This window comes from Elephas maximus, chromosome 5 (assembly GCF_024166365.1).
Source record: "Elephas maximus indicus isolate mEleMax1 chromosome 5, mEleMax1 primary haplotype, whole genome shotgun sequence".
Classification (NCBI taxonomy): Eukaryota; Metazoa; Chordata; class Mammalia; order Proboscidea; family Elephantidae; genus Elephas; species Elephas maximus.
In genome coordinates this window covers 28,729,739-28,751,425 of record NC_064823.1, presented here as the reverse complement: position 1 = coordinate 28,751,425, position 21,687 = coordinate 28,729,739, and the positions used below count along the sequence as shown (strand labels likewise).

The following is a 21,687-nucleotide window of genomic DNA, read 5'->3' as shown; positions in this document are numbered from 1 at the left end:
CTACAGATATAACTGTGGATTGGTGTTCTCTTTAGAAGTAAAAAGAAAGGAAAAGACTCTGTGTCCAGCCCTTGGCTTGAAGAGAAGTCCACACCCAAGGGCTTGTACAGATTCCACATGGTTACAACCATAATCTCAGGACTTAGACTGCCTGAGTTCAAATCCCGGCACTGCTGTTTTGGCAAGTTACTTAACCTCTCTGTGAGTTTCTTCATCTAAAACCGCGGTAATAGAGACTATCTGATGTAGTTGTTTCAGGATTAAGTGGCATAATATTCATAAAATGTTTAGTGCTTGGCATATGATAAGTGCTCAATAAATGTTAGAGTAGAGTTGAAACTGTGTTCTGGGTTCTTAGATGGCTCCTTGGTTTGGTTTCCACTGTGGAGTAGATAATTTTGAAACTTTATCAAACCAAGGAGAGAATTCTAGAAATGGCTTCTTTGCAGGTCAATATATTTGGAAGTTGCGACGTAGTGTCTTGGGTATCTTTGCACATTTAAGACCCATTGCTGTCGAGTCGATTCTGACTCATAGCGACCCTATAGGAAAGAGTAGAACTGCCCCATAGAGTTTCCAAAGAGCACCTTGTAGATTCCAACTGCCAACCTTTTGGTTAGTAGCCGTAGCTCTTAACCACTACGCCACCAGTGTTTCCTCTTTACACATAGATGCCTGTGCTCAAAAATACAAAATCTGTGAAAGCAAGCAGATATGTGCTTGGCCTTCCAAATGGCCATGCATTTTAGCTTTATAATACCTTCAGAGTTGCTATCCAGAAAAATGATTTTATATGATAATTGAATGTTTTCTAAAAAATCTTCAAAGATACAGGAATAGGGTAAGAACTATTGACATAAAATGTACAAAGAAGCCACCTTATATTACAAGGTGCTTTTCCATTATACTTATATTCAGTTGCTCTAAGCTGTGAATCTAGATTATCCTTCAGGTGTACCTCCTGCACAATTCTTTTCATTTTATAAATCCCATTGAAGAGTTTTAGCTCTAACCTGTCCTTGACTCAGTGGAGTCATAGGGATGTTTCCACATGAGGTGTCTTTGATCTTATTTTAGCTTGAGTGTCCCCACAAGTAGTTCTAACTAGTCATGAGTCCCAGAGCGATGTGCCCAGGTCCCCTAGGCATTCTTCAGAGGGCTGTAACTATTTAAATCTCAGGCCCACCTGACCGTTAAATTTGCAAATTAAGTCAGGGGACATAGTGGTTTTATGTCAGAGTTATAAGGGGGATTAAGCAGAAATTGTCAGAAAGCAATTTCATTGCTGACAAACTCAGTCATCTCCTGACTCTCCAGAGTTAAACGGAAGTGTGTTCATCACATATATATAAGACCTCTTGGCTTCTGGTCTGAATTTTATTTTTTTTTAATTTGGTTCAGTCTTTAGACTGTAGTTTCTCAATTTTAGCCAGAATCTAAGGAAACATCATATGAACAATGCCTCAAGAGAGGAAATTTGAAATAACTTATGCTTTAAGGGCTACAAAAACTAAAGTTGAGAGCACATTTTAAGTCAATTATGTCTTCCTCTCTTAAAAAAGTATTTTATGAATATTTTTATGAATCATAAATCATGTACTTTTTATCTTTGTTCAACCTCTCAAATACTTCTTGAAGTAAGCAAGTCATCAATAATGAAAGAATGAATGTTTCCCTAAGAAAGTAATAATTTTGGTGACATAAACGGTAAAGCCCTTGACAGCTAGCCAAAAGGTTGCCAGTTTGAATCCACCCAGAGGCCCCTCAGGAGACCGTTCTGTCTGACTGCATCCAAAAGATCACAGCCTTGAAAGCCCTATGGAACAGTCCTGCTCTGCACACATTTAGTAGCCATGAGTTAGAAATGAGTCATGGCAACTAACAACAACAACAATTTTAAAATTAGAAGTTCACAGAAGCTGGCTGAATGGACATGGGGAATACAGGGTGGAGAGGATTGTACTATCCATTAGGGGGAGAGCAACTAGGAGTACATATCAAGGTGTATATAAATTTTTATATGAGAGACTGACTTGATTTGTAAACTTTCACTTAAAACACTAAAAAAAGGAAAGAAAAGAAAATTAGAAGTTTTGGTTCCAAGTCAATCGTCAGCACTGAGAACAATAAACCAGTCAGTCTGTGGTTACTTGCTTCCTTCAATGAAGTATTTTCAGGGCCTTCCTCAGCCAGGCTTCCATCAGCACTTAGGAAAGCCCCATCTGACCATTGACTGTGCTGTGCACCAAGGATAATAGAGATGAACTGATATCTTACCATGAGCATAGCTCTGCCTTGGCATTTAAGAAACAAACGAACAGAGTTTCTGTTGGGTTATCTTCCTAGGTATAGAAAGACCTTCAAAATTAAAGACAAAATACCACTGAACACCATGTGGATGACAGACTGTGATGACACCAATGCCAAGCGGTCCTTTGTTTTGGGCTGGCCCACCGTGAACTTCACAGCCACCTTTAGGTAAGAAGCACAGCTTGGCCCTGTATTTGTGTGGGTTAGCTATGTGCTGAGGCGTTTTTCTTAGTAAATTGTGAGATCCTCATTTTCATAGTGTTTGACTTTATGTTAGTTGAGTTGTTACGTTTTTCTTGGCTTTTATCTTGAGTTATAGAGTTGTTATACCTTTTTTTGGTTACCTTATTATTTACCCCTATTTTTCTAGGTAGAAACCTAACTTGTATTGTTCTATATCGCCTTATATCACTCTCCATCTGGCAGTTCAATGCCTCCTGTATTTAGTCCTTCTTTTTGATTATTGTGATCTTTTACCTATTGACTTCCTTGATTCCCTGTTATGTGTATTTTTTTTTTTAGTTAATCTTAATTTGTTTGTTTTTATGATTTCCCTATTTGAGTTGATATCAGGACGTTCTGTTTTGTGACATTGTGTTGTGCTGATATCTGATATTATTGGTTCTCTGACCAAAGAATATCCTTTAGTATTTCTTGTAGCTTTGGTTTGGTTTTTGCAAATTCTCTAAACTTGTGTTTATCTGTAAATATCTTAATTTCGCCTTCATATTTCAGAGAGAGTTTTGCTGGATATATGATCCTTGGCTGGCAGTTTTTCTCCTTCAGTGTTCTGTATGTGTCGTCCCATTCCCTTCTTGCCTGCATGGTTTCTGCTGAGTAGTCTGAACTTATTCTTATTGATTCTCCTTTGAAGGAAACCTTTCTTTTCTCCCTGGCTGCTTTTAAAATTTTCTGTTTATCCTTGGTTTTGGCGAGTTTGATGATAATATGTCTTGGTGTTTTTCTTTTTGGATCAATCTTAAATGGGGTTCGATGAGCATCTTGGATAGATATCCTTTCATCTTTCATGATGTCAGGGAAGTTTTCTGTCAGGAGTTCTTCAACTATTTTCTCTGTGTTTTCTGTCCCCCCTCTCTGTTCTGGGACTCCAATCACCCGCAGGTTATCCTTCTTGATAGAGTCCCACATGATTCTTAGGGTTTCTTCATTTTTTTTAATTCTTTTATCTGATTTTTTTTCAGCTATGTTGATGTTAATTCCCTGGTCCTCCAGATGTCCCAGTCTGCATTCTAATTGCTCGAGTCTGCTCCTCTGACTTCCTATTGCGTTGTCTAATTCTTTTGGATTTCTACATGCTGTCTCTCTATGGATTCTTGCAACTTATTAATTTTTCCACTATGTTCTTGAATAATCTTTTTGAGTTCTTCAACAGTTTTATCAGTGTGTTCCTTGGCTTTTTCTGCAGTTTGCTTTATTTCATTTGTGATGTCTTGAAGCATTCTGTAAATTAGTTTTTTATATTCTGTATCTGATAATTCCAGGATTGTATCTTCATTTGGGAAAGATTTTGATTCTTTTGTTTGGGGGCTTGGAGAAGCTGTCATGGTCTGCTTCTTTAAGTGGTTTGATATGGATTGTTGTCTCCGAGCCATCACTGGGAAACTAGTTTTTCCAGAAAATCCGCTAAAAAATAAATGCAGTCAGATGGCTATCAGAGTTCTCCCTCTGGCTCAGGCTATTCAGATGTTAATGAAGCTGCCTGGGGAGGGTGGGGGAGGGAACAGAGAGATAGGAGAGTAGCACCTCAGAATATAGCCAGAGTTGCTTGTCTTCCTTGGAATGACTATTATATCTGAGATTCCCGCGGGGCGCGTTGCCTATGTGTGCTGGCTGTGTGGAGATTGCCCCCGGGGGGTCTGGCCCGCTGGAGTCACAGTCAGATCCTCCGCTTCCAGCCCCTCGCCCAGCGTTAAGGCTCCCCTACTGGAACGGTGCACTCTCGACTCCAAAATCAGTTGCAGCCTCCCGGGGACTTCTCGTCCCTCCAGCCGCGTTGCCGTGCCGCCCTCACGAACCGGTTCGGCCCCCTCCCGGGGTTAGTTCAGGTGGGTGGAGCAGCTCCCCGTACTTGTGCCGTGACCGAGTGTCCCGGCTGGGATGCTGTTCTCCCTGCTCCAATACCAGTCGCTGCCTCCCGGGGACTTCTCCTACCGGCTGCGTCCCACGCCGCCCGCGCGACCCGGCTAAGCCCCATCCTGGGGTTCGTTCAGGGGGGTGGAGCAGCTCTCCGTATTTATGCCATACCTGCGTCCAGTCCAAATCCTGGTGGGATGGTTCCCTGGCTGGGACGCTGCTCTCCCCGTTCCAAGACCTGTCACTGCCTCCTGGGGACTTCTCCTACCGGCTGTGTCCCTCGCCGCCCGCGGAACCGGCTGGTCCCCCTCCCGGGGTTAGTTCAGGGGGGTGGAGCAGCTCTCTGTGCTAGTGCCGTACCTGACTGGTACGCTGGCTCCAGGCTCTGAAAACAATAGCTGCTTCCCTGTATTAGTTCGTTCTCCGTCTCTAAATCTGTGTTTGTTGTTCAGGGTTCGTAGATTGTTATGTATCTGATCGATTCACTTGTTTTCCCGTGTCTTTGTTGTAAGAGGGATCCGAGGTAGCGTCTGCCTAGTCCGCCATCTTGGCTCTGCCCTCACTTTTTTTCATGGGTTAGGTATGTGAAGGGCATAGTCAGCTTTTCTAGAATGGAGAGAAAAATATAATTACATTTTTTCCTCTATTTTTTAAAAAGAAAACATTTTAATCTGAGTGTGTTTTAAAACAATGACTCACCGTTTACCTCCCATCAAGACACTTACATGCCTTCTATTTTCCCAGAGTTTTTTACTCAAATATGTGCAAATTGATAGTAAACAATGGGAACTATCAGAGCTACTCCCTTTGGTTTTGACCAAGTGGTTATAAAAAAGCTCTAAGAGCTACTTTGAGGAGTGAGTATTCAGGGTTCTGTTGAGATGACTGCATCCTAAGTCGGTTCTGGCATAAGTCAAATACCTCATTTTTTTTTTTTTTAAGTTTTCATGAGCATTGCCTTTTACTATCAGTATCTTTATAAATCTGGCAGTGTTTTGAAAAAAAAAAGAAAAAACCGACTGCCGTTGAGTCAATTCTGACTCATAGAACAGTAAATCATAAAATGGAACATCTGCAAGTGAAGATCTGAGAATGATAACATCAGCAAATTACGCCCTACAGCATATCAATAACAATAACATGTACAAAAAAATGGACGGTTAAGTGAAGTTGGTCGTTACCTGAATCCGTTGTGAGTTGGGGACTACCTGTACTGGAATAGACCTTTCTTAAGAAAGTATCATTAAGTAGTCCAATTAAATTTGAAAAATTGCTTTTATGCTCCCAAATTAATTCCTTAAAGAAATAGTCATTAATCATACAAATAAAATCGATCATATTATCAATTACTCGGTTGCTTAAATCACTGTGATTACCTGATTTAGTGTCCAAGAATGTGACAATGAAAAATAAAGGTATGATCCACAAAGTGCAGATTAATTTTCTAAGATACATTTCTAGGCTTAGAATTGGAAATACCAACAGTCCGGCGTTCACAGTGACCAGGCAACACTTACATCTATCTACTCTTCTGAACAACGGCACCCCAAGCCCCGCACTTGTTTTACAGAGTGTGAGTGTTTATCAAGTGCACTCAACACTCTTCTTTCTGACTTTTCCTCACCTCACTCCTTCACAGTCACACACATCATCTTTAAGTCAACTAAAATGTTTCCGAATTGTTCATTTATTAAACTGTAAAATGCAGCTGTTGACATAACAATTTTCAGAGCTTATTAGGAAGAAACATGTGTTCCTATTATCCTCTGCACGTCTTCTCTTCCATAATAGATTTCTGTAAAGATTATCAGTGGCTGTTATCCAACACCTCCTTCATGTTACAGATGAATGGAAGCAGTTTAAATTGGGAATTCATGAAGTCTTTGATGAGGGAACGGAATAAATTTACACAGGCTGATACAGTGTTATTGGTTCTAAAGCTATGTGAATATGTATAAGGCATTTAAAACAGTGCCTGACCCTGGTGCTTGCTGTTATTACTCTTCTACAAATGGGTGTGAGTAATTAGAGGCTGTGTACATGTATGTATGCAGGTTAGGAGGCAAAGTGGAAGACCCCTTGTCCTGATGAAGTAGATCCTGAAATGGTGACTTGGGGAGAGGGAAGAGCTATTGCTGGTGGGAATGTAGAAGGGTGCAGCTGCTGTGGAAAAATGTGGTAGCTCTTCGAGAAGTTAAACAAAGAATTACCATATTGTTGTTAGGTGCTGTCAAGTTGATTTCAACTCATAGAGTTTTCTAGGCTGTGATCTTTATGGGAGTAGATTGCTATGTCTTTTTCCCATGGGGCCGCTGGGTGGGTTTGAACCACCAACCTTTCATTTAGAAGCAGAACACTTAGTCATTGCCCAACCACTCCTGGGTATATACTCAGAAGAATTGAAAACATATTAAAAAAAAAAATGCACACAAATATGCATAGCAGCACTGTTCAGAATAGCCAAAATTTGGAAACAACCCTGATCTCCATCAACTGATAAATGGATAAACAAATGTGAAATATCCATACACCAGATATTAGTAGGCCATAAAAAAGAATGAAGTACTGATCCATGCCACAACATGGATGAACCTTAAAAGATGATGCTAAGTGAAAAGAGCCAGACAGAAAGGACCATATATTTTGATTCCATTTATGTGAAATATCCAAAATAGAGACAGAAATCAGATTCATGATTGCCAGGGCCTAGGTAAAGGGGGGAATGGGAAGTGACTGCTTAATTGGTTGGGGGTTTTGTTTTGAGGCGAGGAAAATATTCTGAAACTAGATAGTGGTGATGTCTGTATAACATTGTGAAGGTACTAAATGCCATTTATGGTAAATGTTATGTGTCTTTTACCACAAATAAAATCTGATAAATGAGAAATCTACGTACAAATGAAGTTTAAAACACTTTAAGTCTGAATATTTGATGCTGTAGTAACTTTAGCAGGGAAAATATCAATCATTAGTAATTTAGCAGTCAGTGAATTGATATTGATAAGAGGATCCTTCTAATTAAGGGTAAGTTTTCTAGGAAATAATTTAACATTTTACAATCCTGCTACCTGTATAAATAAATTAAATATTGAGGTTTTTTTTTTGTTTTTTAAAGAGATATTCTTGTTTCTAGGCCAAGGTAGTTCCATCCAAATGCCAAATATCTTAAGTATGGTTTCATCTGAATAGTTCCATACTTTATATTTGAGCAAGGCTCTAGGGGGCAGTGGTTAAGAGCTATAGCGTGTCATGGCTTTTAACCAAAATGTCCGCAGTTCAAATCCATCAGCGTCTTCTTGGAAACCCTGTGGAGCAGTTGTACTCTGTTCTGTAGGGTCGTTATGAGTCGGAATCAACTCGATGGCAATGGGTTTGATTTTTTGGTTTTATATTTGAATAGCACTTTACGTTGTCTTTATCAGTCAGAATTCACTCAAGGACAACAGGTAGGTAGGTATTAAGTTGTAAGAACGCCCTGAGGTATAATTAACTTCCTTTCCAATGGTGACAAGTGACGGTCACGGCTGTTAAATGTCCAGATAACTTGCGTCTATGGTTGCAATCCAGTGTTTAGATTTCAAACCAACTTCTGTCCCACTGTCAGATCTACTTCCTATCGCCATAACGTTGCCAGTAAAAGAGCAGGGTCACTCAAGGGTCCAGGTGTGTGAAGGGCACCACTTACATGGGCATCCACAACAGTAGCAACTGGCTGCTGATATTTTATCAGGAATGGCAGTCATTACGATGTTAGTATAAGTGTTGCATACAGTTTAATTTTTTTTTCCTTTTTTATTCATGCAGTTCTTCCGAACAAAAGGAACAATGGTGCTCTTCCCTTCGAAGGTATTTGTGATAAAAGATATAATCTATGATAAATGATATGGAAAAATGCAGGTCTCTGGAAGGAAGTGTCCCCAATTATTTCTCCCTCCTTAGCAGAAATTGTTGTACTGTCCTCAAGTAATTTATTTAGATTTACATTGGCTACTACTATAAATAATGTGCTCTTATTTACATGCATGTTTCACTTATCTTGAGGCACTGGGACTACTATAAATAATGTGCTCTTATTTACATGCATGTTTCACTTATCTTGAGGCACTGGGACTACTATAAATAATGTGCTCTTATTTACATGCATGTTTCATTTATCTTGAGGCACTGGGACTACTATAAATAATGTGCTCTTATTCACATGCATGTTTCACTTATTTTGGAGGCAATTCTCGTTACCAGTCTCCTGTTTCCCTTCTCTCCAACTTAGACGTTGGAGCTAACTTTACTCCCAAAACATATATTAAATCTCCATGAATACAGGTTACTGTAGTGAAAAATTCACAAACCAACTGTTGCTGCCTACCCTTGAACCTAGGAAGGTGCTGGGCCCCCCAGTGCAGACAGGAAAGCTTTTAGGACCTAATCTGCTGCTCAAATCTCACATGACAGGGACCCCTTTATTTTCTAGGCCACGTCTTATTTTCCTGAAATAGTTTTGTATGTTTTCTTCTAATCCATCCTTTGATCTTGCTGAGTCTACCCACCTGCTTTTAAAATGGCATACAGTATATTGAAAATATTAGCAGCATAGGTTGATTTTCAAATAAGCTATTGGCTAAATTAATACTCTTTTGGCTTTTATTGAATTCGTCTAGGTACATCAATCTAGCCAAAGAGAAAGACCACCCGAAGAGCATTCCCCTGAAAATCTTTACTGAGGACATCGAGAACTGTGCCTGTGTAAGTGTCTTTTAGCCCCTAAATTAAATTCCTTGTCTCTGACTTAGGCAGAAGGAGAGAGAGAGAAGGCATGGAGACAGTACCATGTGGAAAAGCATATGTCTTTGTAAAAGGCAAACAAGTGCTAGGCAATATGAAGCAAGAGGAATCCAGGTTCCTTCCACTGTTTACCTTTGAAAGAATTTTGCATGTTAAACGTCCTTCATGTTTCTCTGGATTTGTCTAATAGCAACCAGAGTGACTTGTGTTAACGAAGTGATTTCCACAAGCAGGTATTTCCTATCAGATTTGAGCACTGTCTTTCCAATTGTTACATACATACAGATTGGTTTTGGTTGTTTCTGCAGTTTTTTTTTTTTTTAAACATTTTATTTGGAAATGGCCCTTTATTCTTAAATATTTATATATTTCCTAAGAGTAAGAATACTCTGTCACTTTACTGCCATACAGGTTCACTCTTGTCAGGTGAGACATAGATGTAGCATGTGCATGATCCTTTAGAGCTATTTCCCTTTCTAAGGTCAGATATTGCATTTAGTTATGTCAAATGCAGAATAATTTTGAACTATTCTTCATTCTGAGGATTGTCAGGGATTGAATTGAACTGGAATGTGCGACTTTCTAAGGGATCAGTATGTTTGTACCTCTTTTGTTTATGCAAATGGAGGAAAAGCATTTAGCCCCAGTTATTGTGTATCATTTGATTTCTGCAATTGCAGTGCAGTAGGCAAGATGCTCACACTGATGAATAAGATGGATACGTCATGTTCTGAATATTTTTGTGACATTGTGGCCTGTCATACTTTACAGCAGCTGTACATCCCACAACACAGAATTTGTAGGTGAGAAAAGGAGGTAGTTCAAAACAGTTATTCCTGTTCAACAGCAAAAGGCATGTGGATGCCCTGACCTATTCCCAAGTGCCTGACGCCACTGCACGAAGGAGAGGAGACTCGAGAGTTCTCCTGTAGTGAAGCAAATGCTGGTCTCTGCCTGCTTTGTTTTCAATTGGTTCTGTTCAGAATTTTCATGGAAAATCACATTGGAATTAAAAAGAAAAACTTAAAACCAATATCTGAAGTGTGCTACATTCATTTTCTACATTCACCAGAGATTAGAGTTCTCCTCTGACTTTCATTCTTATGAGAGTTTCCTTAGCATTTTTCTATACTACACAGCTGATGCCAACAAATTTTCTTCGTTTTCTTTAATCTGAAAATGTCTTTATTTCCCTTTCACTCATGAAGGTGTTTTCCCCCATACAGAATTTTGTTTGCAAGGCTGTTTTTTCCTTATAGCTCTTTAAAGCTATCCCACTGTCTTTTGGTCTCCATGCTTTCTGATGAGTAGTCCATGATCAGACAAATCATTGATCCTCTGTATGTGACTTATCATTTTTCTTTGGCTGCTTTCAAGATTTTCTCTACATTTTTAGTTTTCAGCCATTGACTATTATGTTCCAAAGCATGGTTTTCTTTTAATTTATTCTGTTTGAGGTTTACTGCACTGGTCCAAACTGTAAATTTATGTCTTTCATCAAGTTTGGAAAAATTTTAGCCATCATTACTTCAAACATTTTTTCTTCCCCATTTTCTCTCTTCTCTCCTTCTGATAAAAGTGTATTACACCTTTTGATATTGTCCACAGGTCCCTCACACTCTTTTAGTTATTTACTTTTATTCTTTTTTCTTCCTCAGTTGGAATCATTATTATGGATCTATTTTCAAATTCACTGACTCTTTCATTTGCCATCTATATTATGCTGTTTAGCACGTCCAATAAATTCTTTCTTTCATGTATTTTTCAGGTAAATTTTTCATTTTAAAATGTTTTCTATTTCTAAGCTCAGATTGCGTATATTTTTATTTGATATGAACATATTTTCCTTTGTATCATTGAGAATCTGTGGAAAGAGGTGATGGAAAAGGTCAATATCATCAGTCAGAACAAGGCCAGGAGCTGACTGTGCAACAGACCATCCATTGCGCATATGGAAGTTCAAGCTGAAACTGAAGAAATCAGAGCAAGTCCACGAGAGCCAAAATATGACCTTGAGTATATCCCACCTGAATTTAGAAACCATCTCAAGCATAGATTTGATGCATGGAGCACTAGTGACTGAAGACCAGATGAGTTGTGGAATGACATCAAGGACATCCATCCATGAAGAAAACAAGAGGTCACTGAAAAGACAGGAAAAGGTCAAGATGGATGTCAGAGGAGACCCTGAAACTTGCTCTTGAGCGTCAAGCAGCTAAAGCAAAAGGAAGATTTGATGAAGTAAAAGAACTGAACAGGAAATTTCAAAGGGCCTCTCGAGAAGACAAAGTAAAGTATTATACTGACATGTGCAAAGAGCTGGAGATGGAAATCCAAAAGGGAAGAACACACTCACGGTTTCTCAAGGTGAAAGAACTGAAGAAAAAATTCAAGCCTCAAATTGAAATAGTGAAGGATTCCATGGGGAAAATATTAAATGACGCAGGAAGCATCAAAAGAAGATGGAAGGAATACACAGGGTCATTCTACCAAAAAGAATGAGTCAATATTCAACCATTTCAAGAGGTGGCATATGATCAGGAACCGAAGGTACTGAAGGAAGAAGTCCAAGCTGCTCTGAAGGCATTGGCGAAAAACAAGGCTCCAGGAATTGATGGAACATCAACTGAGATGTTTCAACAAACAGATGCAGCGCTGAAGGTGCTCACTCGTCTATGCCAAGAAATATGGAAGACAGCTTCCTGGCCAACTGACTGGAGGAGATCCATATTTATGCCTATTCCCAAGAAAGGTGATCCAACTAAATGCGGAAATTATAGAACAATATCATTAATATCACATGCAAGCAAAATTTAGCTAAAGATCACTCAAAACCGGCTGTAGCAGTGTATCGATAGGGAACTGCCAGAAATTCTGGCCGGTTTCAGAAGAGGACGTGCAACCAGGAATATCATTGCTAATGTCAGATGGATCCTGGCTGAAAGTAGAGAATACCAGAAGGATGTTTGCCTGTGTTTCATTGACTATGCAAAGGCATTTGACTGTGTGGATTATAACTAACTATGGATAATATTGCAAAGCATGGGAATTCCACAACACTTAATTATGCTCATGAAGAACCTTTACATAAATCATGAGGCAGTTGTTCAGACAGAACAAGGGGATACTGATTGTTTTAAAGTCAGGAAAGGTGTGCGTCAGGGTTGTATTCTTTCACCATACCTATTTAATCTGTATGCTGAACAAATAATCCGAGAAGCTGGACTATATGAAGAAGAACGGGGCATCAGGATTGGAGGAAGGCTCATTAACAACCTGCATTATGCAGATGACACAACCTTTCTTGCTGAAAGTGAGGAGGGCTTGAAGCACTTACTAATGAGTATCAAAGACCACAGCCTTCAGTATGGGTTACACCTCAACATGAAGAAAACAAATCTCCTTCCAGCTGGACCAAAGAACAACATCATGATAAACGGAGAAGAGATTGAAGTTGCCAAGGATTTCATTTCACTTGGATCCACAATCAACAGCCATGGAAGCAGCAGTGAAGAAATCAAAAGATGCATTGCATTGGGCAAATCTGCTGCAAAGGACCACTTCAAAGTGTTGAAGAGCAAAGATGTAACCCTAAAGACTAAGGTGCGCCTGACTCGTGCCATGGTATTTTCAATCACATCATATGCATGTGAAAGCTGGACAATGAATAAGGAAGACTGAAGAAGAGTTGACGCCTTTGAATTGTTGTGTTGGCGAAGAATATTGAATATACCATGGACTGCCAAAAGAACGAACAAATCTGTCTTGGAAGAAGTGCGGCCAGAATGTTCCTTAGAGGCAAGGCTGGCGAGACTGCGTCTTACATACTTTGGACATATTGTCAAGAGGGATCAGTCCCTGGAGAAGGACATCATGCTTGGCAGAGTACAGGGTCAGTGGAAAAGCAAAGGTCAATGAAGTGGATTGACACAGAGGCTGCAACAGTGAGCTCAAGCATAACAGTGATTGTAAGGATGGCGCGGGACCGGGCAGTGTTTCGTTCTGTTGTGCATATGGTTGCAATGAGTTGGAACCGACTCAACGGCACCTAACAACAACATTGAGCATAGTTCTAATAGGTGCTCTTTGTCTCATGATTTGAATATCTGGGTCATTTGAGAGTTTATCTCAGTCCTTCAGACTTGGTCAAATTTTCCTGGTTCTTCATAGGTCAGGTAAGACTTTAGCTCACAGAACAGAATAGCCATATTTGCATTTTTTTGATTAAATCATGCAAAAGGTTTTTTAAAAAATTATTATTTTTTTACAAAGATGTATTTGTTAGAGTGTATCTGATTTATTTACAAAGAGCAGCAGCAGGAAAAAATATACAGGTCCTGTTTTCAACAAGTGTGTTCCTTATGCTAAGAGAAACCATTATCTCACAAATGAAATAAATTAAAAAAAAAAAAAAAAACAGCATTTCAAAAGAAATTTTCTACTTTACAAAAGATTTCATGGGAGAATTCCTTTCAATTAGATGGAAGGGTTTTCAGATATTTTAAGAAACAGCAGAACCTTTACTTCTAATGAAATACCAAGCTAAACCCTCATGTGTGAACCCTTCTAGGCACTTTAGCAATGGTTGCTGTTACTGGATGACATTAAGTTGGTTCCCAGTCACAGCGACCCCATGTACAACAGAAAGAAACACTGCCCGGTGCTGGGCCATCCTCACAATCATTATGTTTGAGCCCATTGTTGCAGCCATTGTGTCAGTCTATCTTGTTGGGATCTTCTTTTTCACTGAACTTCTCCTTTACCAAACATGATGTCCTTCTCCAGGGACTGGTCCCTCCTGATAACATGTCCACAGTACATGAGACGAAGTCTCACCATCCTTGCTTCTAAGGATCATTCTGGTTGTACTTCTTCCAAGACACATTTGTTTATTCTTCTGGCAATCCATGGTGTATTCAGCCTTCTTCACCAACAGCATAATTCAAAGGCATCAGTTCTTTGGTATTCCTTATTCATTGTCCAACTTTTGCATGCATATGAGGCAACTGAAAATCCCTTAGCTTGGATCAGGCACACATTAGTCTTTAAAGTGGTATCTTTGCTTTTTCACACTTTAAAGAGGTCTTTTGCAACAGATTTGCCCAATGCAATATATCATTTGATTTCTTGAGTGCTGCTTCTATGGGCATTGATTGTGGATCCGAGTAAGGGGGAATCCTCGATAACTTCAGTATTTTCTCCATTTAGAATGATAAACATCATGGTAAACTTTTAGCAATAGGAAGCTCTAATGCCCCTGATTCTGGGTCCCTGAGCTCTACTTCTGGGCTGTGAGACACTTTTTCAGAATCCTTGGGGCTGCATCAGTGCATTTCTGATGGTTTTGTTTTTGAAAATTGAATTAACAAACAACTTTCAGGGCCATCTGTCATATCAAGAAATTGGCTCCTAAGAAAAAAAAAAAAAGGAGAAATGATGAATTATGAAAGGATTTCCTTTAGCTTTGTTTTTAATATCATTTTTGTGTCAATGCCTATGAGTGTCCACTTAGCCTGCTTATCTGTCCTCTTTAAGCCCTGTTTACAGGAAGACATAGCCCTCAGTGTGGATTTATGTGCTAATACTGTAAAACCTATGTGCATATCTTGGTTACATGGCATAATCCTATTTTTAAATAATGTCTCTTAGAATTCAAATAGTTGAACAGATATCATCCTAGAATCCTCAGAGTCCCTTTCAGGTTGTTTTTTGCAAATTGTCCCGTGTTCTTATGGATCAATATCTCAATGTGAGGTGTAGTTGAGAGCTATTACAGGTACCCCGTTCACTGGCAGAGTTGGAACAGAACTTAGATTTCTAAAATTTTCAGGCTTGTTTCAAACCATTGGTTTTATTTTATTTTTTTAATTCTATTGTATTTTCAACGGTATTCAACAATAAAAACGTCAGTAGCCACTGTGCATGACTTAAAAATGGTGACTGAATAGTCTTTTGAAAACATTTTTTATAGCCAGTTCTTATTCTGATGTTACCATAACTGTGGGTGAAATGCAAATCAATAAAGCCAGAGTGTAAAAACAGAACTCAGGAAGAGAGAGAAAGGGTCCAAATCTCTCCATTTGAAATCGTCCCTTCCATATGGAAATATTGTTGAGGGGCTGAGGACCAGGCCATGTGCCCTCTCTGAATTCTCAATCTTTCCCTTTTTTAAGCCATTATGTTTGTGTGCCACACATCCTTTATTTTAGAAGAAATAGGTGTTTTACTGAAATGCTTTCTGCTGGCTTCATATTTAAAACAAAAAACCAAAGCCCACTGCGTTTGAGTCAACTCGAACTCATAGTGACCCTATAGGACAGAGTAGATCTGCCCCATAGGGTTCCACGTAACACCTGGCGGATCTGAACTGTGGAGCTTTTTGGTTAGCAGCCATTGCTCTTAACCACTGTGCCCCCGGGGTTTCCTTCATATCTAAAGGAATGAAAAATAAAATTATACTTAAGGATCTATGCTCTACATGTGCTTTACTTTGTCAGTGTCTGTAATCAAGCTTTGCATTTAGAATATGGGTAACAATTTGCAATCATTATTTACAGAGCTGTTTTAAAATTCTTTACTTACAAATGTATTTTTTATTTCATTCTTCAGGGTATAAGTTTAACAGTAACAAATTCAGATACAACCAATGACATTATCGACAAGTCACTACCCATGCTCGGAATAACTGTAAGTTACCTGCAAACAATTTTTAGTTAAGAATAAACTTGGATTTTTGAGAGTTGCGTGTGTGTGTGTATAAAATACAACTCCTTTCATAAGGCAGCTGATTGTTATAGATACCTAAGGCATATTTTGTCCTCCAGAACTTAGAAATTGAAAGCCTCGAAACTCTGATATTACTTTCTACACAGGTGCTGTTCTTATACTCCACTTTTAAATTCCATGTGACCTTGAAGTCATAGAATAATTAAATTGAACTATAGTTTTAGAGTGCTAATAACAGCATGTATTTTTTACTGTATATATTGTATATATAAAAGACCAAAAACCCCTTGCCATCAAGTCGATTCCGACTCACAGCAAGTGTATAGGAAAGAATAGAACTGTCCCATAGAGTTTCCAAGCAGCAGCTGATGAATTTGAACTGCTGACGTTTTGGTTAGCAGCTGAGCTCTTACCCACTGAGCCACGAGGGCTCCATTACATACGTATACAGCAAAATTTTTATAAGATTTTTAGTGAGATAGTTGTAACCTCCGCCTTACCTGTTCTGTTTTACTGTTCTTTCTGAACCTCCTTTCCTGGTTCTTCCCCTCCCGTACCTCATTTATCCTAATTGTCACTCTAGAACTCAAACTCAGTATGATGGATCCTACAGGACGTGTTTTGTAGTAAATTTTGATGTGAAGAACCCACGGCTAGAAGTCATAGCCCCTGACTGCAGGTCCTGAGGATGAGATGACTGATGCCTCTAATGAGTTGCTAACGAGGGAGACAAGTTCTGAACGAGACTATGAATTTAGGAGCATTTGTGTTTCCACCACTCTCGTCCTTGTTTTGCTTTTAGTGACTGCTTCTTTATATTTTGATGGGGCTGACCTAAGTTAATGAAATTTTTTTCATGGAAGAGGTAGGCATGTTTGAGGATGAGGGTGAGGTTGGGGAAAAGGAAAGAGTAATTGTAAGAGTCTCCTGCTATATGAACACCACACAATTGAGAACTATTATTAAAGAGAGTGACATTCAGGTGGATAGAAACTGTAGAAAGGACTTGGATATCATGGCTCCTTAAATAATGTAGAAATATGAAAATGCCTTGCTGTTGTGGCGTGACGTGATTGTAAGACTTGTAATTAAACTCACCCTGACCTACTGATATAATACCAAACCAAAAACCAAACTCATTAACCTTCGAGTCAATTCCGACTCATAGAGACTCCATGAGTGATATAATAAAGCCCCTGAAAAGCCAGAATTTGGCTTATGGAATCAATGATTTCTTTACTAGAGAAATTTAATAATACATTTAAAATAAAATTGAATTTATATTCACTCAGTAAATCAGATACCTCTGCACCTACATGATATACATGCCGTGAAAAGGAAAACTTAAATCTTGGAAAGAGTGAGTAGCTTTAGGTGTAGAGTAGATTGATCAGTGATACAGTTCATTTTATTTCACGTTTGTAATTGTCCTTTGCTTGAAGTCATCAGTTTCACCAGACAAGAAAGAATTTCTACTTTACTAAAGAATCAGCGTCACTTGGCCCTGACTCTTCTATGGGATTCCAACATAGTGTTCCCAGCCCCTACCTTAAAAGAAAAGATTTTTGTTAGATGTTATTTCCTATTTGAAATACAATTTTGAGCAAATTTAGCTGAGAGAGTATGCAAGTGTGTGTCTATGTGTGTACGTGCATACACATACATGTGCTTGTGATAGCCTCCATAGCTGGGACCCTGCTTCACACAGGCAAGGCCATGATATCTTACCAGGAGTCAAGGGCAGGCATATGAACTATCACCAACAACTCCATTACGTTTTTCTGGAGGACTGTAAAATAATTCAGCAGAGTGTGTATGATTGAGATGTGGTTGCTTCAAGGGTGCTTTCTAGTATTGCTGGGCAGTAACTGTTGGGATAATAGTTCTCTGCATCTGGCCTGATCTGCAGCTTCGCATCCTTTATCCTTCTTGCTCCAGAATGGAGCTTGTCCAAACCAAAGCCAGTGGACTGACTTCACTCTGCCCGTCTCCTCAAGGTCTTTGGGTATTTGTCTGCCTGCTCAAGGCAGCTGAGCTTGAGATGTTTTTCAAGTTTTCCTTTGCTCAGACATAGTCACGGCAGGCTGTGTGTCTCTCTGAGCAGCACACTTGTCTGGGCAGAGACAAATGAAGACAAAGCCTAAAGTTCTCCAAGGAGTCCAGAGACAGCAGGACCGTCAAGAAGAGATTAGACTTTTCTTTCTTAGTGAAGGAACCTAAAAATGATTTCATATCCATGGGCCACAGATAAAGTGAAAGACTGATTGTATTGTTGTTCCATAGATCCCCGGCCTATCTGAAGGGACAAAGCAAGAATCTGGAGTAGTCTACTGGGTGTTGGGAGAGGGACGGGTTGCTGAAATCACAACTGCTAACTCAAAAACTGTGGCCAACTCCATGGACTTACAGTATTTACACTGGTCCCAATTCTTTTTCTTTTTGAAAACGTAGAAATGTTAAAGAAATGTGCCCTCTTTCAAGTACCTACTGTGAAAGAATTGTTGTGACTTTTTTTTTTTTTTTGTCTCCAAGGGCTCTAAGAGTGATTACCAGTTGTGGGTCAGTTCTGGCAAGAAAGAGGCCCCATTCCCACTCATTGGTAAGTGGCAGGGAACTCTAAGACGGGGTTGACTGGATTCCAAATTATAACTCTAAAGTCTCAAAGTATTGCTTGTTTGGCCTTAAGTTTGAATATCCTTTGAAGTAAAAACTTCTCACAATATCCATTCATACATTTGATAAATAAATTATGAAGCTTTACTCTATCCCAGGGAATAAATAATAACAGCTCTTCATTCAGCAGCTTGTGGTCAAGTTGGGGGGAAAAATGTGAATTTTTCCTCTCTGCTTTTTCACTTGACATACAGCCCTGTCTTGATCAACCTCTCCTTATTTTTTATGAAAGCAATACAGATTGAAATTTCTTTTCCCCATACATCATATTTTATATTCCGTTCTTGAATTATTCTGTTCCATATTCTGACTACGAAGTAGCCTCTGTGTTGTAAGCATCCTCTAAAATGCAGCAGGTCTCTCTGTCCAACTACAAGTACTTACTGAACACCTGCTCAGCGCCCAGAGCTTCTCTCAGCATCACAGGCAAACTGAGATAAGCACATCTAGATTCCTGAAGGCTTCGCTGGACGACTGACCTGCACTTTGCCATTTTACATTTTACAGGCTGAGTTTTCCAACATTTATTCTCGAAATTATTGATAAATAGATTACACCTCTCCTGAAATAGTTATTAGAACCATTTAGGTAAAAAAGAAAAAAAAAAATTCTTGGATTAGCAAGTTGAATTAGTGTGGTCAAAAGAAATAGAGCAAATAAAATAAGGGAAGGGACAGGTTCTGTAGCAGAGCTTGCCATGGGGCGATGGTGAGAACTGATTGCCGCTAGAAATCCTGTGGGGTGTTCCCTCTTACCTACATTATCTTCTAAATTCTTTCCACGATCCAGGATGTTTCCAAGCGATCTGAATAATCTAAAAACCAAGTTTTTTAGGATTCACAGAGTGCATGTTCTCCATCTCAGAATATAACAAATCAAGTACACAGCTGAGGACCAAAATCCTGTTTCATATTTTGTATTAACGTCAGCATCTTTGTAAAAGTCATTGTGCAATAAAATACATGAATAAAAATCAGACTAATACTTCAAATATAAAATGTGTTCATTTAGATGAAATGAATGTAGATGGTAACTTCTAAGCTTAGAACAGCTTCAGGCACCACTGCTGACCCTGTGGAGTCTTAATCTTCCGTCATTTACGAGGGTCCTTTAACAGCCATTCTGTACATGGATTTTCATGTGCTTTTAATTTTTTTTTTTTTTTTTTTTCACTTCTTAGTTGTGGATTAGCCCCTGGTTACCCTGATGAATTTGTTTTATTTTGTTGCTCTCATGGAAGCTTCTTTGTGGCTTAGTTCCTGTTATGAACAGAGCATTCATATTGCATTTATACCAGGAGAAACGGAAAGGCAAGAGCTCACCACCTTACAGTCAGTCAGAACTAGAAGAAAGGGAGTGTTTGCTCTCTTCTTAAAAAGCTCACTCTATGTTGCAGCGCAGGGTCTCTGAGAATTCGATGGAGAGGAAGCCATTGGAAGCATGAAAGAGCAAAAGATATCATTTGGCGGTCAACACCTAATGATTGAGGGTTCCGTTTCTCTGTGTAAACACTGTTTTGGAGTAGGCTTCTGGGCTTCCAATACTCTGCAGCCTTATTTCTAATTCCGCCTCTGAGGGCCACCCTCACTCCAGCGGGGAGGCGGGGGGCGGGGAGAGGAGGTAAGCATAAAGGCAACTCTAACTGCTGCTCTGGCTATAGCATTAATGAAATGTAATGAAATACCTGTTAAATGGACATACGTGTTCGAGAAGAGTGATCCTAGTGAGTCTTGACACGTATCATCCAATTATTTAAAGAACATTACTGCCAATGTTTATTAATATATTTACTTTGTTACTCTGATCTGTACAAATCTGTGTAATATTGATGGTAAGTGCTTTAAATGATGAATTTAGGCTGGGGTGGTGGTCAGGTAATTTGCCTAAGACGCTCAGATCTAGTTAGTTTCTAGGCAGAAACTAGAGGGCTTTAAATATTCTCAGATGGAAACATAGTAAAAGTCAACATGGTGTAGTACTCAAACTGATCTCTACTTTCCAATCAGGTAACATATTTTAAAGACTATTTTCTCTTTACATTTTTTAAACACCTTTCTTGGGCCCCTGCTTTGTGCACGGTCTCTGCCTTGAGAGCACACGCAGGAGACACAGCCTTCTTTATCCCCGAGGCCCAGCACGCCAGTGTGGTGCACGTGGGTGCCGTAAGGTAGCTTTGATCACACCCATCACCAGTCGGCCTGAATCTGTATGTACATGTTTCTCTGTATAGGACATGAACATCCCTATGGAATAAAAATGAGCCATCTTCAAGCCACTGCACTCCTGCCACACCGCCTAAGGGGCTCCATATCTCCATCCACTCTCCAGGAGCCCTTCTTACTGGAGCAGCCATTCCCAGAGATGGGAGGTCCGTTCGTCCTAAAGCCCAGGCGCCCACTGAGGAACCAGGAGCAGAAAAGTGAGTCCCTTCCCTCCTGCAGGTGTCTTCTCTCAACTCATGTCTCCATTCCTAGAAACAAAATCATAACACAGAGCTGATTCTCCATGTCAGGGAGAAGGGCAGTGTAGGCAAGGATCCAATCTTCACCAAGAATGAGACTGAGAGAAATGCCAAGGGTCTGTCCTCAAGAGCCAACTCACTTCTAGAAAGCTTCTTTTCATTCCGCCAGGTAGTAGTAGTTCCCTTCTCTGTATCCCCAGGGCCCTTCATGCATATTTTAAGTATGTGTGTACATATCTGTGTGTCTTATTAGAATATGGGCTTCTTAAGGCCTGGAAAGTCATGTTTTCCCCATCTCAGGGCTTTCGTCAGGATCTAGGCCACAGCAGAAGGGGATTCATGACTGCTTAGCTTAGACACACAGGAATGGAAGAGTGGAGTAGAACAGTTTCGGAGCTGAACTGGAATCTATTCTGAGCTTGGGCTGAAGTGGCCTCTAAGTTCTACCTCCACAGCGAGCCATGAGGACCAAGCTCACTTTCCCTGTGTGCTTCTGATCGAGGACTAGACTGGAGCAGGACCGAATGTGTATGGTTGGGGGCTTTTTAATCTTCCTTCTTACCATTCTTTTTCCTACCATTCGTGTATTTTCTCATCAGTATTTCTCTTTTTGAAGAAAATGTATTATTAATTTGAGGAATAGT

At 39.6% G+C, this 21,687-nt stretch overlaps 2 protein-coding genes across 2 annotated transcripts in view; both read left to right on the top strand.

The window, feature by feature from the left end:
• LOC126077506 (mitotic spindle assembly checkpoint protein MAD2A-like) overlaps positions 1-21,687 on the top strand; it is a 214,769-nt gene that overhangs the window by 27,904 nt on the left and 165,178 nt on the right. The window lies entirely within an intron of this gene.
• The window catches only part of LOC126077509 (rho GTPase-activating protein 20-like), a 33,015-nt gene continuing 13,720 nt past the window's right edge, over positions 2,393-21,687 (top strand). The window contains exons 1-5 of the mRNA XM_049887050.1: positions 2,393-2,478; positions 9,060-9,144; positions 15,793-15,870; positions 18,442-18,508; positions 20,813-21,001. Of these exons, the coding sequence (XP_049743007.1) occupies positions 2,393-2,478; positions 9,060-9,144; positions 15,793-15,870; positions 18,442-18,508; positions 20,813-21,001 (505 nt within the window). The remainder of the gene's footprint in view (positions 2,479-9,059; positions 9,145-15,792; positions 15,871-18,441; positions 18,509-20,812; positions 21,002-21,687) is intronic.